Source organism: Anopheles coluzzii, chromosome 3 (assembly GCF_943734685.1).
Source record: "Anopheles coluzzii chromosome 3, AcolN3, whole genome shotgun sequence".
In the NCBI taxonomy this organism is placed as follows: domain Eukaryota; kingdom Metazoa; phylum Arthropoda; class Insecta; order Diptera; family Culicidae; genus Anopheles; species Anopheles coluzzii.
Window position 1 is genome coordinate 46,067,461 of NC_064671.1, and position 20,088 is coordinate 46,087,548.

Genomic DNA, 20,088 nt, shown 5'->3' on the forward strand with positions numbered 1-20,088 from the left:
ACTTATTCTCTAAGCTAACAGATCGTACATGCAAATGTTTGTCCAATTTTATTACAATACATAGCGCGTCATTTACCTACAGATATAAAATACAGCCAACACTAGCGGGGTCACATAAAGACGTACATAAATAATAGCCTATTACTACAGCGAAGGAAATACTTTTGCGTTATCCTGTTTTCTCCATTTGCACATTTAAAAAAATTATCTACGCACCTGCAAACATTCCACCATTAACGGGTAAACGAGTTAGTTAAAAAAACATTACATAATTTAGCACAATTCTATATCATTTGCCGAAAAGCAGCTCTCTATACTGGTGGTTGCACTTACAATTTAACTGTTGCGCCTCAACAAAGCACGATGCAGCACGATGGCTGTGTTGAGCAGTGTGTTTAATTAATTCCATTTTGTAACCTCACACTGTAATTGTTGCATTAATAGGTTTTTTGAATACTAGCTAGGCTAAAACGCATCATCCTCACCACGTACTAACACGCAGGAGGTCTTTCGTTATTAGCGTGTTACAAAGGGTAAAAGAAAAGATCAAATAATACATTATTTTCGTCTAAATTAATACTAAATCTCACGTTGATCGTATGGTTCTTTTTTCTTCTTTTTTCGTGTTAATCCGTTGCACTTTCTTGTACGATCAAGCTCGTTCAATGGTAGTTAACCGATCATCAGTCGTTGCTTTAACGAACAATTCCACTGTATCACTACTTCTTGCTCTTGCTTAGTAAGGCACGTTTAGTTTCTTGGATTTAGTGTCGCATGATGATCGTCAGTCCTTCCATACAAAGATCATGCATGTGGCCAGAAGAAGTAAAAAATTCGCCTACAGCATTTAGCACCCAACAGTGTGTTCCGCGCCTGATTAGCCTTAAATCAGTCTGTTTTGTTTCAAGTAGTGTATGAGCAGTGCATGGATGAATTTGTACTGCGCTAATGATGGTATGATGTTGTCCCGCTGTTGACGAATCTGACCTATCAATCGTGGTATATCTATGTCCTGTGGAAAGGGGACAACACGGGAGGGCAAGTTAGTGGGCATCTTTATAAAATCCTAACAGTTTCATTACCGTACCTGATTATGATCCAGTGTGTAAAGTAGCAAATCCGCCACTAACGTCACGCCCGTCCGACCGCCCCCTTCGTTACAGTGTATGAGAACTGGTGGATTGGTATTGTGCGATGGTGGCACTTCCGCAATAGACGCCAGCCGTACTGAATTCAACTCTTCCAGGAATCCTGCAGGGAAAAGGTGCAAATGGAAAATTAAAAGCGACCATCCCCATCACAGCTGTATCATTATGGTACTCACCTAAAAAGTGTCCCACATCTCCCGGACAGTTCTGATCGGCCCATTCCGTGTAGGATATATGCCAAACTGAACGATATCGCCGGCTTTGCGTGTGGTATACGCGCAATTTGCTCGTTGTACACCGATCGGTTTCTTGCGAGAACTCGCGCCACACTTGGTACTGTAATGCAACGGCAACGGGATGGGGCAAAGAAAATACATCAAGTTAATAAAAGATTTAAAGAAGCAAGCAGCCCCTACATCGAATTCTTACCTGCCCATACTCCAAACACCGTTCGCTGGTTTGTGGGATGTAGTTAAGCTCTTTGGATAGTTGCACCAACAGATAGACGTCCGCTTCCCAGACACACTGCCAGAAAATGTTTGTCGTCAGCGTGTCGTTCGGGCTTTCGGCAACAATGTAAAATCTTTGCTTGTTGCCAACAGTGCTCTAAAATGAATTGCAAAATGATATTAATAAGTTTGTAGCCAACAAGCACTACAAACAAGCTTTTAGGTCTTCTCCAAACAGGCAAAACACTTACAGTTATGTGGGACGCATTTACATATCCCATGCGATTGTCCCGTGTCGGTGTTAGCCGTACGCGATTGTTATCGTATGGTAGAAACGTCGAATCAAAGTTCTTGTTTTTATTGTCTTCCGCTAAGGCACAGTTATAGCTGGCACTGTCGCTACGTTTCGGTATACGCTCAAACTCGCAGTACAGCTGAGGATCTGCCAGTTTGGACTCGAGCAAAGAGCACTAAGGAGAAAGTAGAAGAAGATTCACATTTGAGAACATCAAGATCGTGCGTTCACGACGAGGTTCATCTTCAACCTACCAACTTCTCCTTGCTGATATTCGCCGGCAGTGGCTGCAGCCGTGGCAAACCCGTAGACCAACGGTGTCGCAGCTGTCCTGCGTTCGCGCCCTCGTTCATGGAAGAGTTGGCACTTCCACCGCTCCCGCCACCCTCCGTGCCGGGGTCGACCGAGCCCTTCTTTTTGCGATCCTTCTCCCGACCGAGCGTGGCACTTTTCTGCTTGTCGGCCGAGTTTTTCGACCGACCGCCAAGAATTTCCCATATGCGCTTTCGTTTCGTTTCCTTCACGGACGAGGACGATGTGGACGTGTTGTTGTTGTTGTTGCTGTTGGTCGAGCTGCTGTTTTGGGTGGTATTGCGGCTAGTAGTGCTGCCCCCGATGCCACCGAGATTAGTCGATCCCGTGATCGAGCTGATACCGGAGTCATTGTGCCCACCATTGCGCACGCTACCACTCTGGACGGTTTCATTCAGCGTGTAGTTGGAGTATTGGGAAGCATCGAGGACATTGTTTGACGAATGTGATCGATTCATGGGCACCGGTGGTTCCTTGTTCGTGGCAATTGTTGCATTCGATGGCGCAGCTGTTATTGCGGCAGTGGAACTGTTCAGCTTCGGGTCTGCACTTGCCGAATCGTTGGTGGTTTGGTGTTTTGGCACTTCAGCGTTGGATGGAGCAGGTGGACCCATTGCTGTGTTTGAGCCTCCCACTTCCGAAGCCCGTTGCTGCAACAGTGGTTGTCGTCCTGTCGACTGTTCCTGTTGCAGTTGGTGTTGCTGTTGCTGTTTGGTCTGGTTATGTTGTAGCTGTTGCTGCTGTTGTTGCGATGACTGTGCTTGAAAATTAAACGATCCACCATCCAAAACGTTCACCGGAGCGCTAGTGCCGGTTGGCGTTTGGGGTTGCGGTGGCGTTGGAGGCATCGGTCGCATCGTCGGCTGATGCTGTACACTTGGTGCCGACTGCACGCTTGCTGTTCGGTTGCGTATCTCCCCAAGCGATTCATTGTCATCCTTCCACGGCAGTGGCACATTTTCGTAAATCGGTTCGATCGAACCGTTAATGTGTTGAGATGAGCGGTTCAGGTGAGCTTTGGTAGTTAAGCCGATGTGACCGTTAGCAGTAGCATGGTAGGACGGACTGTTGCTATCGCTAGCCGGTGTGTTGCCACCCGCAATCAACAGATGCTCCATTCCACCCGGCACGTAGTAGTACACATTGCCCGGAGCGGCTTGATTCGCCGCCGATATTAGGCCAGCTTTCGTTGATGTTAGATTCTCCATGAAGTTTAGATTTTCGTACGTGCCGTGTGGCAGCATCGTCTGTGAATGGTGCAACTGGGCGTGAGGATTGCCGGCAGCGGTCAGCCCGGGATAGCAAACCTGTCCACCGCTTTGTGAAAGATGCGCAATCTGCAGCTGATGCTGTGGAAGATGCGCCGCATGATGGTGGTGGTTCATCAGCGGGCGGGTTGAGACCAGATCCGGACTAGAGCCAGACACCTGTGCACTTCGCAAACCGAGCAGTGCCCGATGGGACGCCAAATCGGGGGTCGATGTTGAGCTGAGTCGATTGGCAGGATAGGGGGGAGGTGGTTTCACTAGTCGCATCATTTTAAACCGATGTGTTAACCCATAATCGGACGCATCGGAGTAATGCGGACCGATGATATGGGTCGTTGTGTGGTGTGTTACATCCGGATAGGGTTGCTGATGCACCTGCTGGGCTGCAGATTGTTGCTGCTGCTGCTGCTGTTGCTGCAGATGCTGCCCATAGAAGGACACGTCCGGCTGGCTGCCCGTAATCCCGTACTCGAGATGATGTCCGGCCGATGCAACTTGCTGCTGATGTTGTTGCTCCTGTGCTAGAAGCATCTGGGAGGCGGACAGATGCAGCAGACTCCCATTGACAAGCCGCACATCGTTACTGCTCGAACGGTACTTTTGCTGGATGGCCGTCTCGTAGTCTGGCGCTGGTCGATAGGTTGGCAGAAGCGCTTTTAGCCGGTCCCGGTCTGGGGTCAAGTTGTTGTTGCTTAGATCCAAACAGGACGAACTTTGTGCCCGGTTGATGAGTGACGCATTCGAGCCGACAGGATTCAGACCCCAACTGGAACCCATTTGGTTCGAATACTCCAATGGCACCGCGGTGGTGGAAGTCGAGTTTAGATTAATGTCGAGCCCTGAGGAACGGGACGATTGCATCATGCTTGCCGGGTTGAGGTTGTTGAGATTAGTAATGCTTCCGCCGGCACCAGTCGCAATCGCAATATTGCTGGAGGATAAATGAACACCTGGCCCACTCGGCCCTCCTCCTCCTCCGCCTGGCTGTGTATCTACTATAGCATGATGTTGGTGTACTCCGCTGTTCCACATGTTCGACGAATGCGATGCAAGCTCGTGCGTGCTGGGCCAACTCGTCGTTCCCATCGGGCCCTGGTACGGAGGTTGTGATCCTCCCGGCGATGGGCTAGGCTGATGCTGCTGTTGTTGTTGCTGCTGTTGTTGTTGTTGCTGCTGCGCGTGTATATATTGCTGTTCGCTTAACAGATCGTCTCGACTGTCGTTTAAATTGTCGCCCATGTTTTGGAACAGATTCAAGTTCATCTGGCTCGCCTGCGTTAGGTTCTGCTCGTACGTAACATAGAACCGATGCTGCAACGCGCATAGCTTCCAGATGTACCGACCCGTTGCCACATCCGTAACCGTGAACCCAGCACTTTCCCGTGGCACCGTACACTCGATGTTGAACGCACGCTTGTGGTTGACCACGTTCGTAATGTCGCGCCAGGGGTAGAACTTGTTTGTGTCACTAGCCACAATGATGCCTGACACTGAGATTCCTAGCATTACCTCCAGCCCGGTGTCGTTCTTTGCCGTGAACGTTTCCTGCCCGTACCCATCCAGCTGCTGGCAGGCGGATATGTACAGACTTTCCGCCTCACCTTGCGTCACGTTGTGCAGCTCGTGGGCCTGCTGAATTACCTGCTCGGTGAGCGCCTCGAGCAGGTTGGCATGGACCATTTCCTGCGGGAAGGAGAGTAGCGTTTTCAGGTACTCGACCGTATGGCGATCCTGATGATTGCCGTACTCGGCCTGCCGGCTGTAGTTGGCCAGTATGACCGCTTGTCGCGGATCACAGCTGATGCGGCCTTCCACCACGTCGTGCTTCAGCTGCAGGAAGTAGTAGTTCCGTGTGCCCTCGTCCTGTATCAAACTGACGCCCGATAGTACGTAGTACATCACGCGCAGATGTAGCACCTTCGAGTTGGCGGAATATTTCTCCAGCTGGCGGCTGAGCGGACGTTCCAGGTCGACCCAGCGCATCTCGTCGGTCGTACCTTTGACCACATAGCGAAGGCCGAAGAACTCTGGCTGCTGGATCGAAATTCTTTGGCACACATTATCCAAACACTCCTGCCCAGTGCTTTCCGAGCTGAGCGTACAATCGATTTTGGTTGACGAATCTAAAAAAAAAGAAAAGAAGAAACGGACAACCAATTGATTAATCAACTAGTTTTTAAGTTCTAGGGAGGATTTTTAGCATGGGAAATGCAAGTATTTTTGTATACGTAAAACAAACTGCTCGATGATTATTAGGTAAAATCTAATCTGAATCGACAGCTCTACTTCATGGAACTGTTTGCGTGTGTGATACGCATTTTCGAATCGATATGTAATGGTCTATTATCAATTATGTCATTTTTAGGAGAAGAATGAAAACATTGTTGGCCAAATACGAATAATTAATACCATATCTAATAATTTTCCTCAATAAACAATGCTAAATTGCACACACTAGAAAATGTTTTAAGTTGAATTACAAATGCTTTTAACAGATTCGAAATATTTATAGCTTTTAATTTAACTATCTTAATACGAAGATGTTATGGTCAAGTTTAAGGCTTAAAGGATGAACACTAACACTAATTAGCCCAGATACGTACAGGGAAACATTAGATTACCCTTCGCTTATGGCTCAAACAAACCCCAACTGGTACATGACTTAAGCTAAGCTATTCAATACAATGCCATATATCAATCAGTCACATTACTATAGTGAAGATGCATGAAAGATCTCTTTGTCATGCAATTGAAGGGCTCAATATTATGAAGCCACTATTTACAGGGTTCTCCAAGTCAGTTTCGACAATGTTCGAAACATTGTTTTTCACTGATGTTTCATTTCGATCATGATAATTTTTAAAATCTTCAGTATGATTTTCAACACTTTAACGGTCTGTTGATTCGTTTTTGGACCGGGGTTTGAAGCCGAATCTCACTATCACTCATCACGGTCGTTGTAATGTTGAAAATCATGCTGAAGAAATGAAAAATGAGTATGATAAAAATGATTTAATTTAAAATTATCTAAGCAATACGGCAAATCGGTTCCTCCTGAATAAATATAAAAAAATATCAGAAAGATGTGCAATAACAACTTCTTCTTGCGTGCGGTGAAAAACAATGTTTACTTTAGAAAGTGACTTGGAAAAACCTGTAACATCAATCTTCAACAGCAAAATCATATGGAGAGTAAAGGATTGGTATTACTCATTAACCATTAACATTCTTACGATTTCGGCCGTATTTTCAGTACATCATGTATCGACAGATTTGGTTCTCAGGACATTTGCTTCATGTATATTTAGCCTTATCCCGGGCACACTCGGTTCAACGTAAAAACAATAAGTTTAGGTTTATTGTCCGGTTCTATAGATGTATGGGAAAATCTTGGCGTGGGAAGAACTTGACGAATTTATTAACAATTCGTTTGACGTGGACTTCTTGGAGGTAATCGAGTTACAATAACATTGTAAAACATCGTTTTACTGTAAAATTTGTTTGGTAAATAATTAGTTTTTTTATTCCAAACAAATCCAAACGTGCACGAGCAAACATTTTTGTTCAATAAAAGCTCAAACTAGCTAGAAACGTAGAGACTCCCAATATTTGTATAATTAGCAAGGACCCCATGCTAATAAACAAGACACATGTTCTATTCCAACAGTTTACTCCTAACGAATTTTGAAATTGGAGATGAAAGATATTGAGTTCTCTTTCTTACATAGTGAATGTATCTCGGATTGAATCATCTAACCATGAAAATGATAAAAAGGAAGCGCTATAAACGCCAGTACACAAAGAGTCTCATTTCTAGTTAATCCTTACCTCAGGAGGGTAATTAAAACGGCCACATTCTACAATTTCAGCATACGTACGTTAGTCATTTATTCCGCAATCATACAACATCTCAGAACAAAAAGCACATAAAATATCGTACAAGCACTATTCAAATTGACATACTAAGTACAAAACAGCACCATTGTGTGTTGATTTTCGTGCATCGCCGTAAGGTCGCCAAACCAAACACATGTCACTAAAAGAAGACACTGCGATTCTTCATCTAGTATGTATCAACAAAGCATTAGCTCCGTTAAGAGCAATGACAATTTTGATGACTCAACGCACAAACTAATAAAACCCTCGCTAGTAATGCCTTCATCTCATAGCCACAGGTCTCTACTACTATGGTGGTTGCTTCCTTGTTCAAGGGCAACCTTGCCGCCAGACGCCCGACGATCGGTTGCGCCTGATGGAGTCGCAATAACAACAATTAAGCGGGCATGATGATGACGATTGTTTTCCCGGGGCCTCACTCAAGTACGTGCGTAGCGTCAGATTGATGGACATTGTTTTTTGGTTTTACTTTTGTTTTGTTTTTCACGATTACGAGGGGCCCAGGGGCTTATCCAGCCATTCAGTTAGGCTGTCAGCAATTGTACCGTTGTCGTAAATGGAATGTGTGATCAAAACGGTGTTCCCTTATCGACGGAAGTATTCGTTTGGGGAGTTGACCACACCTGGCCACACCAACCGACACGTTGTAGTAGTTTTACAGACTGGTGGTGTTACCGTTGGTTTTCATTTACCGATGGCTTTAACCGGCACACAAATTGGCCCCTTTTACCGACGAAGAAGAAAGAGAGAGAGAAAACACCAGCCCACGAGCGTAGAGGAAAGCTCATTTTCCACCCCCAAAAACACCTATTTTTCACGCCGCGTTTACTAAAATACCATCAGCCACGAAGAAACTGTGCTAGTGATGTTCGGGATCGGTTCGCTTTAAAGCCTTGATTATATTTTTTTAGGGCGCACACAGGCGCTTACTCATGCTGAGCCGCTACAATCACTTATCGCGCATTTTACCAAAAGCTTCCCCGCGGGGAGCGCGACTCAGCGAGTGCTTATGGGAAATTAGCGGCTGTGGTGACCACATTTTCTTATCACTGCATTCCAGACCTAAGACACACACACACACAGAGACGCACATTGGTTTGTAAATTTGAATAATCTCCCACCGGCAAAGGTGTACACAGGGGTTCGCGGACGCCCAGCCCCAAGACCCTTAGGTAGAAGACAGACGATATCTTATTTGTTTTCCACCCACTTGATATGGCGGTTGAGTCGAGTTGTAAATGAGCAATCTGTTGAAAGGTACATGAAATCTGTTCTTGTTTTTTTAATGATTACGGTGTGTATGGCTCGGTCCGCAGGATGAATGTGGAAAGGAATGCCACAAGCAAACAACTCCCCGGCCCCGGCCAGCACCGGGAGAGCTTAACGGAGCTTAACATCTCAAGGGCACTGGCGAGAGAGTAAGCAGCAACATGAAAAGATCACTTCACATAATTTGGGGGCTTAAGCTATACATTGGGCGCAAAAAAAACAGGCACTTACTTAAAATAGTAACGACTAACTGGAGCATGGCTGAGAGGTGCGGGAATTTGTACGTCAACGTACACAGAGGACAGTTGAAGTCGGGTGGTTAAAATTCAAACCCTTTCGAGAAACACTGTTTCCTATGCGCGGATCCACCCACTCACTAAGCACAAAGCGCCTGCCACTGGCCGGATCACGTTGAACGATCTTAGTATTACAGTACGCAAATTAAGCGCTCGCGATCAAGTTTCGATCGCGCGATGTAGCGGCCCCGTCCGGGAGGTATAGAATATTAACGTTCTTTCGTTCGCAATGACATCATCGGTTGAAGGTGTTTATTTTTTTTTTTTTTGTTTCTTTTCAAGTATAGCACACGAAGGCGATCATTAAAATCCTGCGCATATACGGTATGGACGATCCCGTCCAGTATAACCACAAGCGTGTTTGGCGCGGATTCCGGTCCGTCAGAGCACACACCACACGTCGTCGTCGTTCCTCCACGTGCGAATTATTATTCACCAGCTTTGAAGGGGGAGGATGTGTAGCCGCACAACACTGCCGCAACTACCGACACGAAACGAGCACTGGGCACTGAAACTACACCTCGTCGTGTGCGTTGTTGTTGTCGGCCGGCCCGACTTGCCAATCGCTCACCAGGCTCGCCGAACAGTATCGCCGAAGAAGATACGCGCGCCATGCCTTAGGGATGGGTAGTAGTAGTAGCAGCAAACCACGAAAAAATCCACCCACCCATCCACCCAGTTGGGCGTTGTAATGTAGCGGTGTTGCAGCTGTATTGGTGATGGTTGTGAGTGGTTAGATGGGGCTGCGCTGCGGGGGAAAGAGGAAAGTCGAAAAAACATAGCGACTAACACTGCGCGGGAACCTGTAGTCGGCCGATCTTTCCAGCAGTGGGAACGGTCCAGCAGATATATCACGCACATTCACGAAGCTTACGTTGCCGCGCGACACACTCAATCACGGCGACGGCGATGGCGAACCGGTGAGCGTTAGACATTTGTTTTATTCGCCCTCTAATCGTGAACTGATAAGTGTTTGGATCGCGAAATTTTGAATCGTAGATGAATTGTTCGATAAAATTAGTTCCGTGTGGTTCGAGTTTATTATGAATTATGATATTTTGAAAAGATTCAAATGTCTTCAATGAAGACTTCATGGGATTCTTCATTTTGCAAATCCAATTGAATTCATTTTGCGAAAGAATTTGAAAACAGACGAATTTATGAAGATTACTGAACCATTCGAGACTCTTGTTTCGTTCTTGAATCTCAAAGTTATTAATCTTTATGTATTTCGAAATGTATTTTTGTTTAAAAAAGTATATTTTTCACATGGTCTATAAGTCCATAAAGCCAGCTTGGTCACATAGATTTTTCAAGCTGATTGATTGATCAAGATAAAAAGATTTGGAAGACATGTTGGATGCTTACATCAAACATATTCTTGATTTTGTTTAGCGATTTAGATCGGCGGCGTGTATAAAAAGGACCGGAATTATAGAATTTCCAAGTAGCTTTCGAATGCAAACATAATTATTCACCGTCTTCAAGATGTTCTTCAACAGCTGTAAAATGGTGTGATTGCTTCACAATACAGGATTTTCCGAGAAAATTTCTAAAGTCAACAACCTTTTTCATTGCTTGCGAGATGTTTTCAACAGCTGTCAAATGTTGGATTTACATCACAATAAGGTTTTAGTTCTTCCACATGATTTTCAACTCGTCTCAAGCTGGATTGAGTTTGACAGTTCTTTGTGGTGTGTTGAAAATCATGTGCAAGAACTGAAATTATATTATGATGTAAATCCAACATTTGCCAGCTGTTGAAAAACATCTTGGAGGTGGTGAATAATGATGTGCACATTCGAAAGTGACTTGGAAAACCCTTTAAAATTTCAGTTTTTACACATGATTTTCAACACATCAGAAAGAACTGTTAAACTCAATCCAGCTTCAGAAATATCAGATTGACGTGGATTAACATCTTGCACTAAAGCGGTCACAGCATAAACCAATCTTGACACAAACATGAGATATGGATGACAGTCCACTCCCAAACTCAGATGGTACGCCTCTGATTAGACCTCCAAAAAGAGAGTATAGGAGGATGTAACCCAAGAACTGTGTAGGAACGAGGTCAAATATTAGCCAACATCGGATTGGCCATCTTGGATGCCATTTGACAGCAGGAAGCCCTTGAAAATTCATTATTCCCTCAAACACTTACTGTTACTACAGGCTTACATACTCTTCCTGTAAAATGTATGAACCAATTAAAATTTTTCTTGCATTGACCAGATCGATTTATCGTTTTAATTACAAATAAAATTTGAATCGAAAAGCGCTCTTAGATGTCAAACTGTCTGTAACGAACTTTTGGCTACTTGTAAAATTGTTCAACAATACGAGACCGCGTTCCTACACAGTCCTTGATGTAACCCATCAACCTAGAAGAAGCAGAAAAAGAAGTACGCCTCTGATTCTTTTTCTTCTTCTTTTTGGCTCAACAACCGTTGTCGGTCAAGGCCTGCCTGTACCACTAGTGGGCTTGTGGCTATCAGTGACTTATTGATTTTCCCCTATAGAAGGATAGTCAGTCCTACGTATGGCCGCACGGTCCATTGGGGGTTTGAACCCATGACGGGTATGGTATTAAGTCCTACGAGTTGACGACTGAACTGAAGGAAGTAACCCAACAAGCTATTAGAAGAAGAAGAAGAATATCTTGCACGCAGTGAATAACAACGTTTACATTCGAAACTGACTTGGAAACCCTGTAAAGTTCCTTGGTAGCAATGCGAGCGATTCCATGGAACAATTGTCAACTAGTAGTACTTAATAACATGCCCGCCATGGGTTCAAGTCTCTTATGGACAGGGATGTATAAAAATACTCCCAACTTTACATTTTCATTTATCTCACACAATTTCACACTGATGGCAACTCTACAAACGTATCAATCATCTCTGCAAACGCACCCTCTGTTGCCTCGACAATTTGCAGGTGATTCCTTAACGCGCTTTCAATTTCGTATGAAATAGTAATGACTCAGATCCTCGCTATGGTCGCTTGAAGCTGCACATTTATCGATGACAGAGACCGTAACTACGGCACAAATGCGATGAGAGTGTACAATTCTGTTTGACGCATTAACGTTAATCTGCCCATTGAATGCATATTTGTCGTCACGCATTCCACAAACCATTCAACTGCGGTGGCGCGCGCAAAATATGCCACTGTGAATTTATAGCTTTCTTATCAACTCTGCCCCACCATTTGATACAGTCACCCACCACCTGACAGAGACAAAACGCGTCGACAATATCGCAGTACCAGCAGGGAAAGACTTTGAAGCGTCTTAAGGTTTCTTCCGCCTGTATCGTGGAGGGTGTGTAACTATCTAGCTCGCATGCTCGGGGAGAAGAAGTTGTCGTTGCCTTATTTTTACCAAGTGTGGGTGTCAATGGCATTGGGCTATCATTTATTAGGGTGACGCAGGGGTAGAGCGGTACAGTGGGCCGTTGAATCGCCACTTGGTCGGTTGGAAGTTGTCGTCAAGAAAGTTTGCCTTTTTCTATCTATTGAACTGGTGGCGATAAAATTGATTGAATAAGCCATGGACAGATTGATTGAAGTCTGCTGCAATGTCTAACGAGTCACATGTGGCTTGGTCAATCTTCGGTAATAAGAAAGTACAAAACTTTAACTTATCTGTCAATTAATGCTTACAATTCAATGATCATTGTTTTAGCACAGGAACAAATTGAGATTCCCGCAATACTTGCCACAATTTTAATTTGTTAAACAATCACATTTAAGATCGAGCTCCTAGGATCCGTTGCGTGCTAAATATTGTGTCGCTCATCCCTATCTAACCGCAATTGTGACGCAGAGCCATTATTAAATGTGTGCAATCAAACATACGACAGACGGAGGGGGAGTTCCGAGGGCGGCAGCGAAGCGATATTTTTGATAAGAGAGCAACTGAATTCCACCGTAGAAGCAAGAAAGGTGGCCGAGTTTCTTATGATATCGGTCATTGTGAGTAAGTGTGTGTGTTTTTACGTCTTTGTGCCATATATGTGGATTTGTTGAAGGACACACTATGCTTCGCTCTGCATTCTTTGTCGCTTACCGCATGTGTCCCATAAAAAAAGATTGTTTATCAAGTGAATCTTGATATCTTGTTGTGCATAGATAACTTGTTTAAATTATATGCCCGTTGTTTATGATCCGCGTTATAATGCTGTTCCTTTTTTGTTTAATTAAATGTAGCGAAATGAATTACAAAAGTAATATTCAATTCATTCGCTTAACAGGCAAATGCTACAAATACCAACCCCTATTTGAACTAACAAAATAGTTTGTATAGATAGCAGTACTTATTTATCATAATAAACAGTATAAACTACTGTACAGTAGTACAATACAGTATAAAAATATGATTCAACTGTTATCAATCACTTGGCTTACTTCTACAACTAAATATTCGTACAGGTTGATCATACGGTTGGTGTTCGTATTGTATCGACCTATTGTTTTAGGTGAAAATCGACCCAAAATACAATTCTTGTCGATTCCTTGCTTTTTAGTTAAGAAAAAATGTCTCTTTAGTATCGTTTGCCACCACTGAGTAGGTGTGATATGCAAAATGATCTTTCTGCAAAATGATCCTCCTCACCTTCAAAACGCGTATATGTAAGAGAAATTGATTTGATTTTATCTATCAATTTTTAATCGACGTACCTCCGTTTTAATACTTTTTGATAGATAATCTAGCAGAGCCTGTACAATTAATATGGTTTTCTTTTAACGAAATAGATTGAAAAGTGGTCAAAAGGTTAAACCAACTCGAGAAATTCGGAAACTGTTGATGGAATGCATTTTGACGAATGTAACCGTTTTGACATTGGACAAAAGTACTGAATATCAATACAAAAAACATAGAAATTATACTAAAACGCCTAACTGAACTTTGATGTTGAAAGCTTTTCACTTTAACGAAACGTTACACGAACGACACGATATTTGACCTACAAGTGGCCCAAATCAAGATATAATTAAGATACTTTTCTTTTTATTGTATTGTCCCTAGACATTGAAAGGACAAGGACGTTAGTAATTAAATAAACAAACTAGCATCTTCAAGCGCTAATCCAATGGAGCTATAACGCCAATTTGAGATTTAGATACGTTTTATTCAAATGTTAAACTTATTTTTGTGAAGCATTTTTTTACTTTAATAAATCAATTTGTTGGGTTCAAAAGATCATTCCATAGACACCACTAAACAAAACCTTCCTTTGACAACTTCGCAATAAGTAATTTGGCGTTTGCTGTTCTCTGGCTTTTCGTAATGTAGAATTAAATTTGCCACAATTTATGACTTTAGAATAAATTTAGTTGATAAATATCACTGCTTCACGGCATGCCTGTTCTTTCTATTAATTAATACTCCGTTAATCCTAGAACGGAAAGCAAAATAGAGAAATTTATCTTGCGAGATGCATTATTTGTATACACTGTATACAGCAGGCATTGGCTAGGGTTATGGGCATTGCGACCGAAAATATGTATTATTGCTAGCAAACGTTAACGACCCTATCAGGCAGAAAATTCCGGCAGGTTGATTTGCACACACCGGCAAAGGCACGGTTTACTTTGTCTGTGTTTGTTTTCGTCTGTCTCTTTCTCTCTCTCTCTCATCTCCCCCCAACGATACAATGCGACCTTTTCTCCGTCAAAATCACTGAACGATGACGATGATTGCAAACATTACTAACGCAGGCAGCATAGCCGAAAGAATAGGTAATACGCGCCGCGCGGGTGAGCCAGGTCCACCAATATTATACACTGACGACTATTTGTTATTCAGCGTCGTGGAATGTCATCCCCCTTTTTGCCGGGTGACCAAGCAGCTTTGGTTTCAATGCGTTTCACCCCTTCCCACGGAAAGAGGAATGTGTGTGTGTGTGTTAGGCGTGTGCTGGACACACAATTCCCCTCACGATCGTACTGTGTAGTAAGCCGGACCACCGGATGTTTTAGAGGCGGCCGTTCGGCGGCAATTGTGAATGAAAATATTATGAAACCGTTGGACTAATAACAAATTCTCTATTCCACCTGCACTCGCAAGTAGCTTCATTGGTTTGAATTACCGTTTCTGTGTTCTTTCACTTTGAAAAGAAAATGAAAAATGAGCCCTGCTGGACCGTACGGTAACAAAAAACGCAGTTTTACTCACCTAGATGATCAACGGATATGACGAACAGGCTCTTGGACATAACATTGTAGTGGCGGGATTTTTTCAGCTTCAGTCCGAAAGGCATCTTGAATGGTGGGCGATTGTCGCCCGGTTGCTATGTTACTGTACCTGCTTTGCAGTAGATATTTTGTCACCACTTTGCGGCGTTTGTTTGTTAACCCTTGTGCTAAAAATTGCGTGCGCGCGATCACTGGATTGCTCACTCAGTCGCAGTCAGAACTTTGCTTCCCGTTCCTTGTCTGGCGGACTGGTTGAACGTAAGCTTCGGCCTGTTCCTGCACACCCACGGCGACAGTTGACGCAGAAAGTGATCGGACGGTCGGGCCGTAATAAAAACGATGACGATGATGGGACGGTTATGCGCGCACGCGCGTACTTTTACAACCTTCCACAACTAAATTCACTGCAAATGGCTGCGTGTTGGCGATGCAGGCTTAGAATGCTTCTATTCCGTTGCAATAAGTTGCACCACTATCGTCGTAAATTTTGGCTTGACGAATCACCCTAATTCGTAACTAATTAAAACTAATCGCACCTCTGCACAGGAGACCGCTTGAACTAACGGACTGGTATTCTACTGGTGCAGCAACTCACACCACCACAAAACAGAATCCGCTGACCGCTGTGCTGTGTGTGCATGTGCAGCGCGCGCGTAGGAAGTACGGAAATAAATGAACCACAGAGGATCGGTCGGTCGCTACCGCACGCACCACCTATGCGCTTTCCTTGAGCTGCCTATACCGGCGCGCAGGGTTGATGATGATGACGACGACAACGAAGCTACTTGGATGGGTTTGCCCACTTTTGACACGACAGCGATTGCAGCGGTATTGCATTTACACTTCATTTTTGCTTCACTTTCAACATCGACAGCATTTGAGCGCGACCGCTACGGCTCCCCGACTGCGACGACGACTACGACGACGACGACTACAGCACCAACGGACTATGTTGGCGATAGGAATAATTTCCCAATGCCGAAAATGCCACAAACGCCACCTTCGTTCGGAGTGACACGCAGACAGGCTCGAACTGGCTGGCTGGTTGCTGGCCGCCGATGTGGATGCACTGTGCTTCTTTTTTTCTATTAAAGCTTTACGGCCGATTGCAAAAGGGACACACACTCGGACGTCAGAGAAAGAAGCACCACACTTTACACTTTAGCTTCTTTTTTCCGCTTCAGTGCGAACCGTATATTTTCGTTCCCTTCAAACTGCTTGATCATCAGAACTGCTGGACGCACACGGAAGCACTTTGGTGCGCCTGCCTCTCTGCTTTCGGCCACCTTTCGCTTGGGTCTACTTTGCGGACAAAAACTTACTGCCGGTGCCGCGATCGATTTCTCTAAATTTATCAAACAAACAGACACAGGCGGACAAAGTATCACGTCGCAACTTTCTTCTCGATCGTGTAGTAAAGCGCACGATCACCATTCATCCGCGGCAGTAACGATGGCCGCGCTCCTCTGACAGCACAACACTGACCATCATCTCGATGGATTCAACTTCACAAACCAAAACTCGGCTCGGGCGGTCGCCCTCGAACTGGTCAGACGGGTGAAAAACACAACATTAAACGATGCGTGCTAGCCGATGAACACTTGATTCGGACGACCTAAGACGACGGTAGTGCGCTGCTCACACGCGCGTACGCAGTAATGTTATGCAAACGGGGACGGGGACAGCGACGCGGCACACGCAGGTCACTTACTGCAGATCAAAACCGACCGTCTTCTTCGTTGTCTTCTTCTGGCAGTATCACTGAAACAAAACCGTGCAACTGTCGTACTTAGAGGACTCGTTCCAGTGCTAGAGAAGGCGGCTGCCGTAGATTAGGACTTGCACGACACATCATGGAGAAACGTTTCACAAAGTTTCACTGCATTCCGTTTCACCTGCGTACATTAATTGTGAGTTTCAAACTGTGCTGCTTTTTGTTTTGCTGCTGTGGTGCACTGTGGGAAGTGTGGTCGGTCAATCGCAATGACGCGTGATTGCCCAGGTAACAATATGGAAACCAAGTTTTAGATCAATTCCCAATTAGCAATTTAGCTTTGAACATTTTGAAAAGATCGTTAAATAATGTCACTTTATTATTGATTCTAAAACATATTTTTCAATGCTTACTGAGTTTAACAACACCATCAATCTGGTTTTATGTTCTATCAAACAGTAAGATTCCCAAATAGATAAATTTGCTTAAGCAGCTCATTTTTGGCAAGCTAAAGAACACTGCTCGCAATCGCATTTTTCAGTACATAGTTAAAAAGTATTAAAGTTTCAGGTGGGTCTTTCAAATAGGGCTTAAGCAGCTTCCTTATGCAACAGTGCTGGGGATTATTTTTCTTTGCGTTTTATTTTCAAGCAAGCGTAATTGATGAAATAATCAACAAGATTTGTTTCGTTTAAGTACATGTGTATATTTTTAAATTGTTAACATTCATGAATTATACAAAATTTCACTCAATTCACTGGACAATCACAATCACTTTCCTCCATATTATTTCTTCGATTAACGAATCTAACTTGTGCAGCAGCAATGAGATGGTTGACGCCGTCAAAACCCAAATAACCAAGATACCGAAAACGCCATCAATTTCCTGTACTAAAAATCCAGTTGCATCAGACAAATCCAAAGCACTGTCAGTTTGGTGGGTTAAACCACACGGCCACAGAAGCGGCCACTTCAATGTTGTTAAAGTAAGTTTTTATACACGGGTTCATTTGCTCAACATGTTTCACCCCAAAATGTGATGAATTATGCAAAGGAAGCGAATAAACGTGTGGGCGTAATTTCGTTTGTTGTAAAACATATTTGTGTGTGTTTGTTTACTTGCAAATGGACTCATCCATTTCGCGGGCCAGTGCACAGTTTATAGATTTATAATATTGCCGAAGTTATGCTGTGATGTAAGTGAATGAGTTAAAGCAGCGGTCGGCAAACTTTTGAGGCAAAGGGCCAAATTTAGTAAATGATCTAAAGCCGTGGGCCAGGAGAATGCGGTTTTTCAATTATTGTGGTTTAATTATTACATTATATAATTTTAGAAACAAAATAATTGGTTGATTATATCAAGCAATGCGATTGGTATTATTGCTTTTTTCCTATAATTGTGTCGTCCAAGTATGGTTCAAAATTGATAATACCTACATAATTTTTTTTAATACACAGAAATATAAATCATAAAATTTTGTATGCGACCTTCATTTCGATAGTCTTATTGTAATGTGAAAAAAATGTTAATATTACTCAACAGTTGCATTAAAAAATGGACAACAATTTACGATTTGTTATGGGTTTATCTTAACCTGCTCTAACAAAACGTTAATTGCACTTTCAGTAGTAGTATCCCATTAGTTAACAGACAAATTTTGACACCTCTATCAGTCGAACTCTAACCATGATGGCCAAAAAAGTGAATCAAAAGCGTGCGCGATAAAAGAATGGCACCCCGTAGCGTCCAAATTGGACTCCGTGCGGAAGTTTGTGGACGTCGTATATACCCGTTTTGGCATTTTGGTCGCCAACATCTTGGCACTATTTGGCAACAATCAAATCATCAAAAGAAAGTACAGGTTCATTTTTGAGGTTTCAAAAGAAGCTGAAATGAAGACAGAGGGATAAGTGGCTACATTACTGCGTTAGCTGGACTAGGATATTGATGCAACCCACCAAACAGTAATATAATACATGGGAAACATGAAGAAACAGATCAGGAATTAGAAATCGCATCCACTGGCTTCGCAGTGGCAAACAATTACGCGAAACTCAATGCAATCATTCCTGGTGAATTTCGACAAAATTCGATATGACTCCCTTGTCCGCCTGGTCCAACATCCGTCACCTGTGTCCCATCGATTTGTTCTGCACCAACGTGATGCAAAAACTACTGTAACAATTTTGTAGCAAAAACTTAGGAGGAATTGATGAAAATCGAAGGTAGAACTTAAATCATGCATGTCTTCGTCCACCATGGTGAAAATTCCTAATAACTGACGAAAGGCAATTCGCAAAGTCTTTAATTTATTTGTGCAAATAATCTGAAATAATTCCCTTTCAACAGATGTAAAAGTAAAGAAATTCTCTCCTAGTTTTTTTCTACTGCCAGCAGAAAATGGCATATTTTCGACACAGTCATTATCAGGTACACGGTGGCGGTGCAAATTATTTACAATTATTTAAAGCATTGCAAATAAAAAAATATATTCTTACAATTTGTCTAAGTGTATCAAGTTTTCCAGGGAAGAACAATAACGTTGTCTCTATATTTTTCGAAACTCATATTTATGTACCCATAATATTTAACAGAGCAACCGAGGCCCTTAAGAAACATTAAATCGAATGCAAACTCAGAACCGTCCGAAGTCGCCGGAGCCGTCCAGAACCATTCGGAACCGTTGGATTCGTCAGTTGCCGCACGGAGCGGCAAGTCTGCAGTCGGAACTAGCTCCGATCGGTTCCACCGATTTTGACGATCTCAACGCCTCCGACTGCTGAGTAGAGGCTTCAGCCGGCTCCGGATTGATCCGAACTGCTCTGCACATTCGCCAATCTTTGTGAGTTCACACACCACGAATCTTTGTCGGATACAAATATCGTAATTGAACCAAATTAATCAAAATATCACAAGTTTCGGATGTAACAAATGCACAGTATACCACCATAAGACCACTTAATACTTGCATGTAATCGAAAACTAATTTTCAAACAACACGAAAACACGACAATTCTCTCGGCCTATAAAAAGATTGCAAATACGCGTACACAGCTTATTTCTGTTGTTCGCGAATCATTCCCCTTCTATCAGAAACAAGTGTAAAAAAAAACATTAGCCATTATTTTTGCGCTCACACACTACAAATATTCGTCGGGTAAAATTATCGTTATTTAACAAAATATTCCCTAAAAATACAGGTTTTTGTTGTAAAAAATGCACAAAATATCACCAGAAC

At 43.3% G+C, this 20,088-nt stretch overlaps 1 protein-coding gene across 2 annotated transcripts; it reads right to left on the bottom strand.

The window, feature by feature from the left end:
- Nucleotides 1-15: 15 nt before the first annotated feature.
- Nucleotides 16-17,089, bottom strand: LOC120960145 (tyrosine-protein phosphatase non-receptor type 21). 2 transcript variants are annotated; one of them, XM_040384138.2, is made up of 7 exons: nt 15,116-17,089; nt 2,147-5,595; nt 1,849-2,067; nt 1,578-1,754; nt 1,325-1,484; nt 1,088-1,251; nt 16-1,012 (listed from the first exon to the last, which is right to left on the bottom strand). In XM_040384138.2, the coding sequence occupies exons 1-7, from the start codon at nt 15,198-15,200 to the stop codon at nt 884-886; spliced, it is 4,383 nt and encodes a 1,460-aa protein (XP_040240072.2). In that variant the 5' UTR covers nt 15,201-17,089; the 3' UTR covers nt 16-883. The 2 variants fall into 2 exon arrangements, with proteins under 2 accessions (XP_040240072.2, XP_040240073.2); XM_040384139.2 differs by lacking the exon at nt 15,116-17,089 and adding an exon at nt 8,870-9,853.
- Between the last annotated feature and the right edge of the window lie 2,999 nt (nt 17,090-20,088).